This window comes from Bubalus kerabau, chromosome 17 (genome assembly GCF_029407905.1).
Source record: "Bubalus kerabau isolate K-KA32 ecotype Philippines breed swamp buffalo chromosome 17, PCC_UOA_SB_1v2, whole genome shotgun sequence".
Lineage (NCBI taxonomy): Eukaryota > Metazoa > Chordata > Mammalia > Artiodactyla > Bovidae > Bubalus > Bubalus kerabau.
In genome coordinates this window covers 67,829,247-67,844,248 of record NC_073640.1, presented here as the reverse complement: position 1 = coordinate 67,844,248, position 15,002 = coordinate 67,829,247, and the positions used below count along the sequence as shown (strand labels likewise).

The 15,002-nt window shown below is 53.3% G+C and overlaps 1 protein-coding gene across 3 annotated transcripts; it reads right to left on the bottom strand.

Moving 5' to 3' along the window:
* Positions 1 to 1,653: 1,653 nt before the first annotated feature.
* On the bottom strand, positions 1,654 to 4,225 carry LOC129631457 (leukocyte immunoglobulin-like receptor subfamily A member 6). Of its 3 annotated transcripts, XM_055552488.1 has the most exons (6): positions 4,131 to 4,225; positions 3,945 to 3,980; positions 3,490 to 3,774; positions 3,055 to 3,357; positions 2,542 to 2,838; positions 1,654 to 2,316 (listed from the first exon to the last, which is right to left on the bottom strand). In XM_055552488.1, the coding sequence occupies exons 1-6, from the start codon at positions 4,162 to 4,164 to the stop codon at positions 1,985 to 1,987; spliced, it is 1,287 nt and encodes a 428-aa protein (XP_055408463.1). In that variant the 5' UTR covers positions 4,165 to 4,225; the 3' UTR covers positions 1,654 to 1,984. The 3 variants fall into 3 exon arrangements, with proteins under 3 accessions (XP_055408463.1, XP_055408462.1, XP_055408464.1); XM_055552487.1 differs by having other exon boundaries at positions 3,945 to 4,197; XM_055552489.1 differs by lacking the exon at positions 3,945 to 3,980 and having other exon boundaries at positions 4,131 to 4,164.
* Positions 4,226 to 15,002: the final 10,777 nt, after the last annotated feature.

The window sequence follows — 15,002 nt, the reverse complement described above, 5'->3', positions numbered from 1 at the left end:
TAGTCCACACCCCTCATCTGCCCGACCCCCCGGTAATCATTAGCTATTTTTCTATATCAAGGACTCTGTTTCTGTTTTTCATATACATTCTTTTGTATTATTTTCCAGATTCAGTATGTACCAATGCTATCATGAAGCGTTTATCTTCCTCTGAGTTATTTCAGTAAGCGTAATACTCTCTAGGTCCATGTATGCTGTTGCCAATGGCAGAGTTTCCTTCTTTTTTATGGCTGAATAATATTCCATTGTATGTATATGTGGGTATACACACACACACACACACACACACGCACACACCACATTTTCTCTATTCGTTTCTTGCTGGACAGTTGGGTTGCTGACATATCTTGGCTATTGTAAATTGCCTATATGAATACTGGAATGTTTGTATCTTTTCAAATTAGTTTTCAGTTTATTGAAACATATAGCCAGCGGTGGATTTGCTGGACCATATGATAATTCTGCCTTTACTTTTTAAGGAACCTCCATATGGTGGGAAAACCTTTTTTAAGTTGACTGTTCCCATGTCCTTGGTTTCCCTCTGTCTGAAGCCCTAAGGCCTCCAGGGCTCCGAGTCACCCCGTTCCCTACTCACCCGACTTCCTGTGTCTGTCCTGACCCCGGTATCGGAGGAAGAGGAAGAGGAGGACGAGGAGCAGGAGGACAAAGGTCACCGAGACCCCGATGAGGACACTAAAGTACCAGTGAGGCCTGGGGCACCAGAGACACCTGAGTGAGCCAGGGGTGCCGTTTAACTGAGCACCTGCTGTGTGAGGACTCGTGCTGGGGTCTGTGCGTCTATCTCCAGCCCATCCCACCCATTTGCAGACGACGAGACTGAGGCCCAGAGAGGGAGATCACGGGCCCTGGTGACCCAGCCTGTAGTGGGCAGAGCTGAGACTGGAACTAGGGCCGTGGGTGCCCTGAGCTCCTCCTGAGCTGGCCCCCAGGAGGACACCAGCTTCCTGCTCTGGGGGCCCCTCACCTGCAGGGGGCTGTCCAAGGGTCTCAGCTGGAACTGAGGGTCCTCCCTTGTCCCCTCTCCTCCCCCACCTCAGTGGGGGCTGGGGGAGGGGCCGGCGGTGTGGAGGGGCCTCTGGGTCCTCCCCTCCCTCCCCACATGCTGCAGTGGAGGGGACAGGCCCCCACAGTCACTTCCTCGGGAGCTCCCTGTGTTCCTCACCCTATGGGGGGGTCACACCCAACTCAGAACTGAGGAAACCTAAGATCTGGGCCACAGGTCTCTCCTTTTACAGTGGGAGAAACTGAGGCCTGCACGCGGGTGTGGTGAGGGTGAGAGAGTCCACATCAGAGTCTCCAGAGGCGCTTGAACTGAGGGCGTATTCAGCCTGCCCCCGAACCCGCCACCACCTCGTCAAGAGCCTGCTCCCCTCTCTGCAGTTCCTGACTTCACTGAGGGGTGGAGCTGATAGAACTGATGCCTGGAGCCTCCTGGGGGTCAGCAAGGCGGTGGGGGCTGGGCCGTTTCCCCCCTCCGCAGCCCTGCTCCCCCCAGGCTGGGGGCCACGACGCCCGGCCCTTCACTCGGCAGCTCAGAGCCCCGCAGCCTGTGTTTCCCGTTGCCCCCTCAGCATCTCTGCTCCACTCCCAGCGAGTCCTTGAGGACTTGAGCGGGTATTAGACCTTCCGGCTCCCACACTGCCCTGGGGCGGGCTGTTCCCCCTGAGCACATAGCCCCATGACTCCCCAGTGGTTGGATTGGGGCCCGAGGGTGGGGTCTGGGCCCATGGGTCCTGGGAATGAGCCCAGGAAGGGGTGCGCGGGCTGACCCTTTGCCCTGCACGGCCCTGTGGCCTCCCCGAGACCCTCCCACTGCCCACCTGCCCCTCCGGGTCCCCAGTGCGGGAGGAAAGGGCGGGTCGCGGGCTCCGAGGCCCCTCCCTCAGGGGGCCCCTCCCTCAGCGCTCCCTCCTCCACTACCGCCTGGCGCTCCCAGGGCAGAGCCCCAAGCTGCTAAGTGAGACTAAGTGAGACGGACAGACTGGGCCTCACCTGAGACCACGAGCGCCAGGGGCTCACTGGGCTGTGACAGCAGGTAGGGGTCTGTGCTGAGTGAGCAGTAGCACCTGTAGGTACCACTGTGGGCTGAGGTCACAGGGCTCAAGGAGAACTCGGCCTGGTACCGCCCGTCTTGGTCCTGGGAGCGCAGACGCAGGGGGCGATGGGCTGCCCCCTCCTTGGACAGAAGGAAAGTGTCTGTCCTGTCTCCTGACTGACACAGCAGGGTCACATTCTCCCCCGGGGCCACCGAGGGGCCCGGCCGCACCGAGAGGGAGGGTCTGTCTCTGAGCCATCCTGCAGAGAGGAAGGGGGTGTGGGCGCCCGGCCGGGTTCTGAGCGAGACTTCGCAGGCCTCTCTGGCCCCTCGGCGCTGTCTCTGTTTTTCCGAGTCTCTCCCCTCCTACCACCCTGTCTCTGTCCCTCACTGGGACCCCTCCCCCTGGTCCCAGCATCACCCCTGGGGCTCCCCGGTGGGGCCTGTGCAGAGTCTGGTCCCCGACTGACCCGCTGGCTCCTCACCTGCCACCAGCAGCTCCAGGGGCTCGCTGGGGGCCGACCACTCGGAGGAGAGGCCGTGTCCACCGTAGCATCTGTACTGGCCCCTGTGGACGGTGCCCACGGGGCCCAGGGGGAAGTCGGCCTGAGAGAGCCCCACCTGGGGCCTCAGGGCAGGGCGCTGGGGGAGGTCCTGTCCCCGCTCCTTGGACAGAGCGAATCTGGTGTAGCCGACGTCAGAGCGACACTGGAGGGTCACGTTCTGTCCAGAGGTGACGACAGGGCCCTGTGGGGTCAGGAGGGAGGGCTTCCCAGACAGCCCTGGGGAGAGACACGCGCTGGGTTGTAGGGACCGCTTCCCCGTGGACCCCCTTCTCCAGTCCTGGCCCCAGGTCTGGCCGTGTCTCAGTCTGTGTGTCTGTCCTGTGAGCCCCACGCTCCTCTCCCCACCCTCTCACAGGGGCTCCCCTGGGAGCAGAGACCCCAGTACTTTGTCTTGTCTGCACAAATGTATGCGGTCAGGATGGGATTCCTCACCTGGGACCAGGAGCTCCAGTGGGTCGCTGGGGGCTGACCACACCCAGGGGGTGTCCCTGTTAGAGCCGTAGCATCTGAACGTCCACCTGTGCCCGGGGGTCACGGGGCCCACGGGGAACAGGGCCTGGATCCACCCGTTGGGGGTTCGCTGTCCATCCAGGGTCCGAGGGGACTTGTCTTCTCCTTCCTTGGTCAGAAGAAATCTGTTAAATCCCTGATAGGAGGCACACTGGAGGGTCACGCTCCCTCCTGAGGTCACCACAGGGCTCGGCAGGGCTGTGAGGCTGGGTTTGACGTAGCGTTCTAGGAGAGAAGGAGGCAGCTGGATCTGTGGGGCTCCCCCCTCCCTGCCCAAGGCTGGGCTGTGAGAGGGACACCCCCTGAGAGCAGACCCCCTCCCGAGGGCAGAGCCCAAGGCCACGGAGTGTCCCTCACGTGTCACCACCAGCTCCAGGGGGTCGCTGCGCTCTGACCAGCCAGCGGGGGTTCCGTAGTAGCAGTCATAGCTCCCTGCGTTGTCCTGCCCCATGTATTGGATGGAGAACCTGGCCTTGTCCCCGGGACCCGGGGGTTTCTGTCTGTCCCAGAAAACGGGGTTTCCCTCTTTATCCAGATGGAACTCCTGGGCCCCTGGGGGCCCCTGACACCAGATGGTCACGGTGCTCCCCCAGGGGACCACAGAGCCCGGCTCAGCCCAGATGGTGGGTTTGGGGAGGGTCCCTGGAAGGAAATCAGGGCGGGCTCACCAGGCATCCCTCCGGGTCCCGGCCCTCAGCCCAGACCTCCCAGACTCCCCCTCCTTGAGCCCCGAGCTGCCCTCCCCCTGCCCACAGCCTGGGGGCGACCTTGTCCCCTCGAGAGGAGGGAGCTGGGCCCTGGGAGGGACTCACCGGCCTGCACCTGGGTCCTCAGGCCCACACTCAGTCCTGGAAGAGAGTGCCCTGTGAGAGGTGTGCCCTCAGCTCTGAGCAGCGCCTCTCCACCCCGGGAGTCTCTGGGCCCTGGGGTCCCCTGATGGAGCAGGCTGGCTGGGGGGTCCCTCCAGACCAGGACTCCCCCTGCCCCTCCCATCTCACCAAGGCAGAGCAGGACGGGGAGCACGGGGGCCATGGCATCTCCGCCCTGCAGTCCAGGCTGTGAGGATGGAGGAGGCCTGGGTGTCCTCCAGACAGACAGACCACAGGGTGTGTCCTCTCCAGGGCTGGGGCTTCCTGTCACGCGGCTGTCACATCAGTGTCCCCGCAGGAAGGGGAACAGCCTCTTCTTGAAAGCCTGGCGTCCTCCCCATGACAGTCCCAGTGTGTTCCTGAGACGCCCCTTCCAGTAGAGGGCATCCAGGACGTGGCCTTCCCTCTGCGAGCCTTGCGTCGGGGTCTGCTTCCTCTTCTGCCCGCCCGTCATCAGGTCCCTGTGGGGTCCTCACCATGGATGGGGTCACCAGGCCCTGGAGATGCTTCAGAGAGGATGCCAGCCCCTGCTGCCCGCAGGACTCAGATCCCCAGAGACACTTTTTTTTTTAATTGGAGGATCGTTACTTTACAATATGGTGCTGGTTTCATTCATACATCAGCATGGATCCGCCGTGTGTGTCACATGCCCTCCCTCCCACCTCCCTCCCCTCTAGGTTGTCACAGAGCCCTTGTGTGAGGTCCCTGAGTCACACAGCACATTCCCCCGTGGTCTGTTTTACACAAGCTGGTGTGCGTGTTTCCATGTTACTCTCTCCATTCGTCCCACCCTCTCCTTCCCCTCTGTGTCCACAAGTCTGCTCTTTATGAGGGACAAACGATCAGTCTCCCTGGGCTCAGTGGCGTCCGCGAGGCTAAGAGCCCAGAGGAGGCTTCAGGAAATAAGGAAGGAAACTGATTCCTCCACTGCCCCAGAGTGTGGGTTTCCCCCATCACAACCCCCTTCAGGGGCGTCTCTATCCCATCACCGTCCAGCCCGTCTTCCTGCCTCCTCGGAGCCCCGAGGTCCTTGGGCACAGTCTCCTCCCGGTCTTGTCATCACCTGCAAGCTTTAGGGGGTATTGATTGGGGTCAGGGCTCTCACTCTGTTAGAAAACAGATGCTCCTGTAAACGTGTGCCCGCTGCTCATGTACCTGGGGCAGTGGTAGTGCCCTTTCTCTGCGCCTGAGGTTCGTCCTCTGCCTGTTGTCCCGACCCCAGCCCACAGATGGGCTGCAGGCTCTTGCTGCCGTGATCATGGTCAATTTCCAGACGAGGTGACGGCAGGAGAGGGTGGACATGAAGGGCTGCGGGCTGAGACTGCACCAAAGTGGGTGAGTGTGGTGCCCACCCAGAGCCTCCTCTGCTCCTAACGCTGAGACGTGCTCCGGAGAGTGTTTCTGAAATACGTAGCAACAGACAAGTGCAGAAAGAAAGTTCCCCAAATGAAGGGGAACCACAGCAAAGCACAAGAGGTAGGCGGTGTGGCCCTCCGTGGCAGGGATCCTCTCGGGGTCGGAGGAAGGTTTCCACCCATGTGGACACACAGAGGGAACCATGGTCACAGAAAAATAAAGGGAGGCAAGCATGTGGATTATTTTGTAGAAGAACAGGTGGTCACTGAAAAGAGGTGAAAATTTTCAACGTGAACAATACAGTAGATTCAACACGTTAAAAAATCATGAAGTCAAGAAGACAGCTGAGCGACCACGTATGAAGTCGGAGTATAGCACTGAGGAAATGGTCCAGAGTGCAGCACAGAGAGCAGACAGGGAGATTCAGGAGAGGCGGGCCTGTGCTGAGCGCCAGTGTGGTATCTGTTGTGTCAGACGGGAAGATGCTCACGACAGACGGAAGATGCTCACAAGAGACGGCAACGGCTGAGGAAGCAAATAACGGAGCCTCCTTTACTGACGAGAACCGACCTGCGAAGGCCTGGGACTCATGTATGTGCACGTGACACCCGAGGGCCGCCCCGCTGGGCCCCTGACTGAGACTCGGCCCTACTTAGGGGCCCGGGTGGGATCACCGGCCAGGGGTCCAGACACGGCACACTTGGGCTAAAGACCCCACACCCTGCAACGGAGAGCCCGTGTGCCGCAGCGACCTGAACAAATAGGGTAATTAACTACATAGTAAAAAAAGTAACATTCGTATCTTGACCTTTCATAGTAAACATAAACTGAAGGTTAAATTTAAAAAGTATTTCGTACTGAATTATACAATTTGAAACAGTTACTTCTATTTTAAGTAAATTTCAACTAAAAAAAGGCAGATTGGACTGAGGCCCTAAAAATGTCCTGAAACTACTTCCTGTAGAAAACGCAGATTACCAAGGGAATGACCAGCCCACTGGGAGCAGACTGCCCCCTACCAAAAGGGGGCGCTAAAGGGTACTGGAGCCACGCAGACAGGGAATCAACCAGGAAGACTTCCCCCTGAGTCGGAGCACTTGCAAGGGGCAGAAGTGAGAGCTTCATGCAGAGCACATCCCCAGCTTCCAGGAGGTTCGGCACCGCCTCCCCCTGTGGGCCGTGCCTCGGCCTCAACCCGCCAGGTCCTGAGAGAGGAGCTGGGCTCTGGGGGCATGGGGCCCTTAACCTTGACAAGCGTTTTCCTCTCCTAGTACTTGAGTCACACGCTGGATTCCAAATAGGAAGTGTTCTCAAGCAACTTGATAAAAAGAGAATGAGCGTGAAAGAAGGCATTTCCAGAGGTGCAAGTTCTTGGATATTGACGGTTTTCACACAGAAAGGAATACTAAGAGATGGCAGAGAGACAGGGAGATGCAACAGAGAGGAACGCATGGCCGAAAATGAGCTTTGGAAAAGTACACAGACACACGCTTGACACACAAAACACCCACACGTGTGCATGGAGAGAGCCGTGCACAACCCACACACGTGTATATGAGTACCCAGAGTTCAGGTGAAGCACCGTCAGAACTTTGTCTTTTCTAAAGGAGGTGGAGGATGCATACGTGTTCAGAAATAAAAATGTAAATATGTATTTTAAGCACGAGAGCAAGTGCCTAAAATGAGAAATGGAATAACTCCCAACGTGCCTGGTGTAATTAAATGAAAGAAAACCTTTTCAGCTTTACTGAGGTATAATTGAGAAAATTGATGCTGTATAGAGCAGTATTGCATAGGAACCTGCAATGTTAGGTCCATGAATCAAGGCAAATTGGAAGTGGTCAAACAGAAGATGGCAAGAGTGAACGGTGACATTCTTAGGAATCAGCGAACTAAGATGGACTGGAATGGGTGAATTTAACTCAGATGACCACTATATCTACTACTGTGGGCAGGAATCCCTCAGAAGAAATGGAGTAGCCATCATGGTCAGCAAGAGAGTCCGAAATGCAGTACTTGGATGCAATCTCAAAAACGACAGGATGATCTCTGTTCGTTTCCAAGGCAAACCATTCAATATCATGGTAATCCAAGTCTATGCCCCAACCAGCGATGCTGAAGAAGCTGAACGATTGTATGAAGACCTACAAGACCTTTTAGAACTAACACCCCCCAAAATATGTCCTTTTCATCATAGGGGACTGGAATGCAAATGTAGGAAGTCAGGAAACTCCTGGAGTAACAGGCAAATTTGGCCTTGGAGTACAGAATGAAGCAGGGCAAAGGCTAATAGAGTTTTGCCAAGAGAACGCACTGGTCATAGCAAACACCCTTTTCCAACAACACAAGAGAAGACTCTACACATGGACATCACCAGATTGTCAACACCGAAATCAGATTGATTATATTCTTCACAGCCAAAGATGGAGAAGCTCTATACAGTCAGCAAAAACAGGACGTGGAGCTGACTGAGGCTCAGATCATGAACTCCTTATTGCCAAATTCAGACTTAAATTGAAGAAAGTGGGGAAAACCACTAGACCATTCAGGTATGACCTAAATCAAAATCCTTATGATTATACAGTGGAAGTGAGAAATAGATTTAAGGGACTAGATCTGATAGACAGAGTGCCTGATGAACTATGGATGGAGGTTCATGACTTTGTACAGGAGCAGGGATTAAGACCATCCCCATGGAAAAGAAATGCAAAAAAGCAAAATGGCTGTCTGAGAAGGCCTTACAAATAGCTGTGAAAAGAAGAGAAGTGAAAAGCAAAGGAGAAAAGGAAAGATATTCCCATCTGAATGCAGAGTTCCAAAGAATAGCAAGGAGAGCTAAAAAAGCCTTCCTCAGCAATCAATGCAAACAGAGGAAAACAATAGAATGGGAAAGACTAGAGATCTCTTCAAGAAAATTAGAGATACCAAGGGAACATTTCATGCAAAGATGCGCACAATAAAGGACAGAAATGGTATAGACCTAGTAGAAGCATAGGATATTAAGCAATGGCAAGAATACACAGAACAACTGTACAAAAAAGATCTTCATGACCCAGATAATCACGATGGTGTGATCACTCACCTAGAGCCACACATCCTGGAATGTGAAGTCAAGTGGGCCTTAGGAAGCATCACTATGAACAAAGCTAGTGGAGGTGATGGAATTCCAGTTGAGCTATTTCAAATCCTGAAAGATGATGCCGTGAAAGTGCTGCACTCAATATGCCAGCAAAGTTGGAAAACTCGGCAGTGGCCACAGGACTGGAAAAGGTCAGTTTTCATTCCAATCCCAAAGAAAGGCAATGCCAAAGAATGCTCAAACTACCACACAAGTGCCCTCATCTCATACGCTAGTAAAGTCATGCTCCAAATTCTCCAAACCAGGCTTCAGCAATACGTGAACCATGAACTTCCAGATGTTCAAGCTGGTTTTAGAAAAGACAGAGGAACCAGAGGTCAAATTGCTAACATCCACTGAATCATCGAAAAAGCAAGAGCGTTCCAGAAAACATCTATTTCTGTTTTATTGACTATGCCAAAGCCTTTGACTGTGTGGATCACAGTAAACTGTGGACAATTCTGAAAGAGATGGGAATACCAGACCACCTGATCTGCCTCTTGAGAAATCTGTATGCAGGTCAGGAAGCAACAGTTAGAACTGGACATGGAACAACAGACTGGTTCCAAGTAGGAAAAGGAGTATGTCAAGGCTGTACATTGTCCCCCTGCTTATTTAACTTATATGCAGAGTACATCATGAGAAATGCTGGACTGGAGAAAGCACAAGCTGGAATCAGGATTGCTGGGAGAAATATCAATAACCCCAGATATGCAGATGACACCACCCTTATGGCAGAAACCAAAGAAGAACTAAAGAGCGTCTTGATGAAAGTGAAAGAGGAGAATGAAAAAGTTGGCTTAAAGCTCAACATTCAGAAAACGAAGATCATGGCATCTGGTCCCATTACTTCATGGCAAATTGATGGGGAAACAGTGGAAACAGTGTCAGACTTTATTTTTGGGGGGCTCCAAAATCACTGCAGATGGTGATTGCAGCCCTGAAATTAAAAGACACTTTCTCCTTGGAAGGAAAGCTATGACCAACCTAGACAGCATATTAAAAAGCAGAGACATTACTTTGCTAATAAAGGTCCGTCTAGTCAAGGCTATGGTTTTCCCAGTAGTCATGTATGGATGTGAGAGTTGGCCTATAAAGAAAGCTGAGCACCAAAGAATTAATGCTTTTGAACTGTGGTGTTGGAGAAGACTCTTGAGAGTCCCCTGGACTGGAAGGTGATCCAACCAGTCCATCCTAAAGGAGATCAGTCCTGAGTGTTCATTGGAAGGACTGATGCTGAAGCTGAAACTCCAATAGTTTGGCCACCTGATGTGAAGAGCTGACTCATTTGAAGAGATCCTGATGCTGGGAAAGATTGAGGGCAGGAGGAGAAGGGGACTACAGAGGATGAGATGGTTGGATGGCATCACGGACTCAATGGACATGAGTTTGGGTAAACTCCGGGAGTGGTGATGGACAGGGAGGTCTGGCGTGCTGGGATCCATGGGGTCACAAAGAGTCAGACACGACTGAGTGACTGAACTGAACTGAACTGAATCGACAAAAATTGTATCTGTTCCACATGCACAGCTTGATGTTCTCACTTCTGTCTGTGCTGTGAAATAAGTACCGCAGTCATGCCAATTATAATTAGCGTGTACATCAGCTCCCGTAGTTCACCTTGGTCTGCGAGTCTGGTGAGGACACTTCAGGGCTACCCTTTGAGGAGGATTGAGTCTACAGTAGAGTACGGTCGGCTCTAGTCACATTGCTGCACATCAGGTCTCCAGAACTTAGTCGTCGGCGTCCCTGAAACTTTGTTCCCTATGACCAGCACCTCCCCGTTATCCCTGCTCCCAGCCTCTGGGGACTACGTTCTCCTCCGTTTCTCCGAGTCTGTTTTAGATTCCACAGGTCAGTGAGCTCCTGCTGCGTTTGCCTGTCTGTGTCTGGCTTTCTTTACTCAGCATAATGTCCTCCAGCTTCACCCCTGTTGTCTCAAAAGAAGAGATTCCCTTTTCTTAAAGGCTGAGTGAGACTCCATTGTGTGTGTGTGTGTGTGTGTGTGTGTGTGTGTCTGGCGTTTTCTTTGTGCATTTATCTATCGACAGACAGCCAGGTTGTGGCCGCATCCTGCTACTGGGAACAACGCTGCAGAACACAGGAGTGCAGATACGTCTGTGAGGTCCTGGCTTCTTCTTTGGATACATACCCTGGAGTGGAATTGCTGGATCATGTGGTTGTTCTGTTTTTAGTTTCTTAAGGAAACTCCACACTGTTTTCCAAAGTGGCTGCACGGATTGCCTTGCCAACGACCATGCACAAGGTTCTCTTCCCTCTGCATTTTGGCAGCACTTGTCTTTTTCCTAGCAGTCGAGTGTCTGTAACACGTGCAGTGACATCTCACTGGCTCTGGCGTGTGCTCCCCTGACGACTGGTGGATGCTGAGCACCTTTCCATGTCTGTTTGGTCATTCAGACATTGTCTTTTGAGAGCTACCTGTTCAGGTCCTGTGCCCATTTAAAAACTGGGTTGGTGTTACTTTGGGTTGAGTTGTGTGAGCTCCTTGTATATTTGAGAAGTAGCTCCAAGGCAGATGTGTGGTTTGCACACATCTCCTCTTGCACCCATTGCCTTTCCTGTGACTGTTTCCTTTGCTGGGTGGGTTTTATTTACTGGACTCCCCCTGGCCTGGTTCTGTCTTTGCTGCCTGTGCTTGTGGTGTCATATCCAAAGAAACCTTGTCCACACCCATGTCCTGACGCTCCCCCTGTGTCTTCCTCTTGTTCTTTCATGGTTCCAGGCCCTCGGTTTAAGTTTCTGCTGCGTTTTGAGATGATTTCACATATAGTGTGAGCTGAGGGTCCCGCTTCACCCTCCTGCCTGCTGTCATCTGGCTCTTCCAGCACCGTTTATTGAAGGGTCTGTCCCTTCCCCTTCTGTGCTCTGGGCACCTTGTGGAAGATCAATTCACTGAGCTGCTTCAGGACAATTATTTTCCATAATAAGGGGGCTTGTAGATCTCCCATTTTCCTGCAGTTTCACTGCTGCCCTGGGCAGAGTCATGGTTCCTGGTTCTCGGGGTTTCTCTGCCACCCTGGGCACAGTCACGGTTCCCGGTTCTTGGTGTTTCTTGTGGCTCTGCTTTGGTGTCTGTGCGCTGGGAGAAGCAGCCGCCTCCGCTCGGACCTGTGGTGGGATTTTGCCCCCAGCCCAGTTAGAGATTCTGGAGCCTTGGAGACGTGCTCTGTGGACATGAGGCTCCCCCGCCCTCCCGTCCAGGGAGACGATGCTGTGCCCCCACCCTGTCGAGCCCCTGCCTTGAGGGAGAAGTCCGAGGACCCCGTGCTCCTCTAACCCCCGAGGCCGAGCCAGCCGCACAGAGCCCCGTCCCTTCTCTTCCTGCTTTGTGGCCCCACGTGTGTCTGCTGCCTGGTGCTCTTGTGAGCTGAGCAGCAAGGCAGTCTCTGAGCCAGCGGCCCGGAGCCTGGGGATGTGGCGCAGCCGCATCCACTGTCCTCCCAGGGCCGAGGGCCTGGGCCCAAGGGGGTGTCGTCTCAGCACTGAGCTGCGCCAGCTTGCGGGAAGGGAGACAGAGAAACAGAACGTCCTCCGTTTATCCTTTTGAAGTGTTTCTTTCCGGTTTTCTGCTCATCTGAGGTGTTGCAGCTCACTAGCTGGATTCTGCAGTTTGCATAAAAGTCATGAGGCCCAGATAATCCCGGTTTATCAGTGTTTCTGTGCGAGATGAGGGCTGGGACTTCCCCATCTGCCATCTTGCTTAAAGCGCTGATTAAAATTTCTGAAATGTGTCACAGTGAGGCCAGAAATGGAAAACGGAAACGATAGTTAACTAGTGTGTGTGCTCAGTCACTACAGCCGTGTCCGACTCTGCGACCCCACGGCCTGTAGCCTGCCACGCTCCTCTGTGCATGGGATTCTCCAGGCAGGAATACTGGAGGGGGTGGCCATGCCCTCCTCCAGGGGATCTTCTCGACCCAGGGATTGAACGCAAGTCTCTTATGTCTCCTGCGCTGGCAGGCAGGCTCTTCACCACTAGTGCCCCCTGGGGAGCCCTGATAGTCCACATACACAGGGAAAAGCGAGAAGGGTAAGCAGGTATCTGGCGCCCTTTTGGAATGAGAGAAACAGAGTGATGGTAGGCTGCACTCGGGCTCCCCAGGCGGCTCAGGGGTAAAGAATGTGCCTGCCAGCGCAGGAGGTGCAGAGACTTGCATTCGATCCCTGGGTGGGGAAGATCCCCTGGAGAAGGACATGGCAGCCCACCTCAGTATTCTTGCCTGGAGAATCCATGGGCAGAGGAGCCTGGCGGGTTACTGTCTGTGGAGTCACAAAGAGTTGGACACGACTGAGCACGTGTGCATGTGCGCGCGCGCACACACACACACACACACACACGAAGAGACTGCAGACCCAGACAACACGCCTGCCCACTCCGCAGACCGGATGCCCCCTCCCTCGGTTCTGCAGTTTGTGTGTGCAGTCTTCAGTGTTTTATAAATGCAGTATCACGTCATCTGCATACAGGGACAGTTTTGCCTCCTTCCTGCCCCAAGTTGAATCCTTTTTTTTTTCTTGCCTGATTGCTATGACTAGGACTTCCAGTGGTGTGTTGAACACAGATGGTGAGAGTGGGCGTCCTTACCTTGTCCCAGAGCTGTAGGAAGGCTTTCCGCTTGTTACCTTTGAGTACTGTGTTGACTGTGTGCTTGTCATAAATCGGTTTTGTTACGTTGAGATATGTTCCCTCTACTCACTTTGGCGAGACCTTTTATGATGAAAGGATGTTGCATTTTATCAGTGCTTTCTCTGAACCTATTAAGATGAGCATGTTGTTTTGTCTTTTCTCTTGTTGATGTGGCAATTCACATTGATCGATTTGCACATGTTGAATTATCCTTGTGTCCCTGGTATGAATCCAAGTTGATCATGGTGTGTGATTCTTTTTGTGTGTTGTTGAATTTGGTTAGCTAATATTTTGTTTCACATTTTGCATCTATGTTCATAAAGCGCTCTGTTCTGTAACTTCTTTTTTGGTTGTGTCTTTGTGTGGTTTAGGTACCGGGGTGACGGTGGCTCATAGAAAGACTCTGGGAGAGTTTCGTCCTCTTCAGTCTCCTGGGAGAGTGTGAAGAGGGTCATAGAAGTTCCTCTTTGTCAGTTTGGTAGAAGTCCTCCATGAAGCCATCCAGTTCTGGCCTCTGGTTTGCATGGAGTTTTCATTGGTGTTATTAGAGATTCTGTGTCGCTTCCAGTGGCCAGTCTGTTCAGGCTGTCTGGGTCTTCTTGCCTCCGTTCTGGCGGGCTGTGTGTCTCTAGAGACGTGTGCGTGTCTTCCAGGTTTGCTGTTGGATGGCTCAGCACACAGTGTTCTTAGTACTCTCGTATAAACTTTTGTATCTCTGAGGTATCAATTTTAAAAATTAATTATTAATTAATTTTGGCTGTGTTGGACTTCCCTCGTGGCTCAGATGGTAAAGAATCTGCCTGCAATGCGGGAAACCTGGGTTCGATCCCTGGGTGGGGAAGATCCCTGGAGGAGGGCAATGCAACCCACTCCAGTATTCTCACCTGGAGAATCTCACGGACAGAGGAGTCTGGTTGGCTACAGTCCATGTGGTCACAGAGTTGGACACGCCTGAGGGACAGAGGACGGTGCTGGGTCTTCCTCGCTGCCCAGGGGATTTCCTCCCGTTGAGCTGAGCTCAGGAAGCTTTTCTCTTTGCTGCGGTGCCTGGGCTCCTCGCTTTGGTGACGTGTCTTGTCGCAGGGCAGGGCTCTGGGCCCGCAGGCTCAGCATTTGCGGCTGGCACGGGATCTTCTCTCAGCAGGGATGGAACCTGCGTCCCCTGTGTTGGCGGCTGGATTCTTATCCGCCAAGCCACCAGGGAAACCTGGTAGCAGCTCTTGTTCCTCCTGTCTCATTTCTTATTTTATGTATTGAGTCCCATGTTTTTGCCTTTTGAATTTGATGTGATGCACTGGACTCCTACAGTCGTGTTTCACTTATTCACCATCATGCTTGAAAACTGACTTGTGTTCCTGTAGCAATCCAGCTTTGTGCATTTTTTGTGTAAAATTATGTTGCATATATATACACCAAACCATTCATTTTGGTGAAAGTGATTTCGACTTTTCCCACGTGAACAACCCACGTGTCCATATTCTGCTTGTACACGCGTGGCCGTGCACGCATCTTCCTCTGGGTTATACAACTGTGGGCCAGCGCTGTGTCTCTGCCCTTTAACTGAGAGTTGCTGTCGACTCTCCAGATTGACCGGGCTGATGAGTACCCCTGCCCGTGATGTGCTGGGATTCCTCAGAGTCAGCCTTGTCTCCTCCATCATTTTCTCTATCCCTCTCTTACAGATGAACTAGGAGGTGGGCATCTCATTTCAGGGAACCTGGGGCATAAAACTGAGGTGGAGACCATCCTATGTGATTGTAATGAGAAGACACATCTGGGCACGTGGGGCCATCGGTGGAGGCTTGCTGCACCAGACTCGCAGGCTGCGCCAGTCTGGCGCACCAGACTAGGATAGTCCACCTGCTCCTTCCTTCCCACC

Excerpts from the sequence above, each read along its gene's own strand:
- LOC129631457 (XM_055552487.1), bottom strand. The coding sequence starts at position 4,164 with ATGGCCCCCGTGCTCCCCGTCCTGCTCTGCCTTGGTGAGATGGGAGGG. Across the intron at positions 3,775-3,944 it reads GAGGACCCAGGTGCAGGCCG|GGACCCTCCCCAAACCCACC; the intron begins GTGAGTCCCTCC and ends ATTTCCTTCCAG. Across the intron at positions 2,839-3,054 it reads ACTGGAGCTCCTGGTCCCAG|GGCTGTCTGGGAAGCCCTCC; the intron begins GTGAGGAATCCC and ends GTCTCTCCCCAG.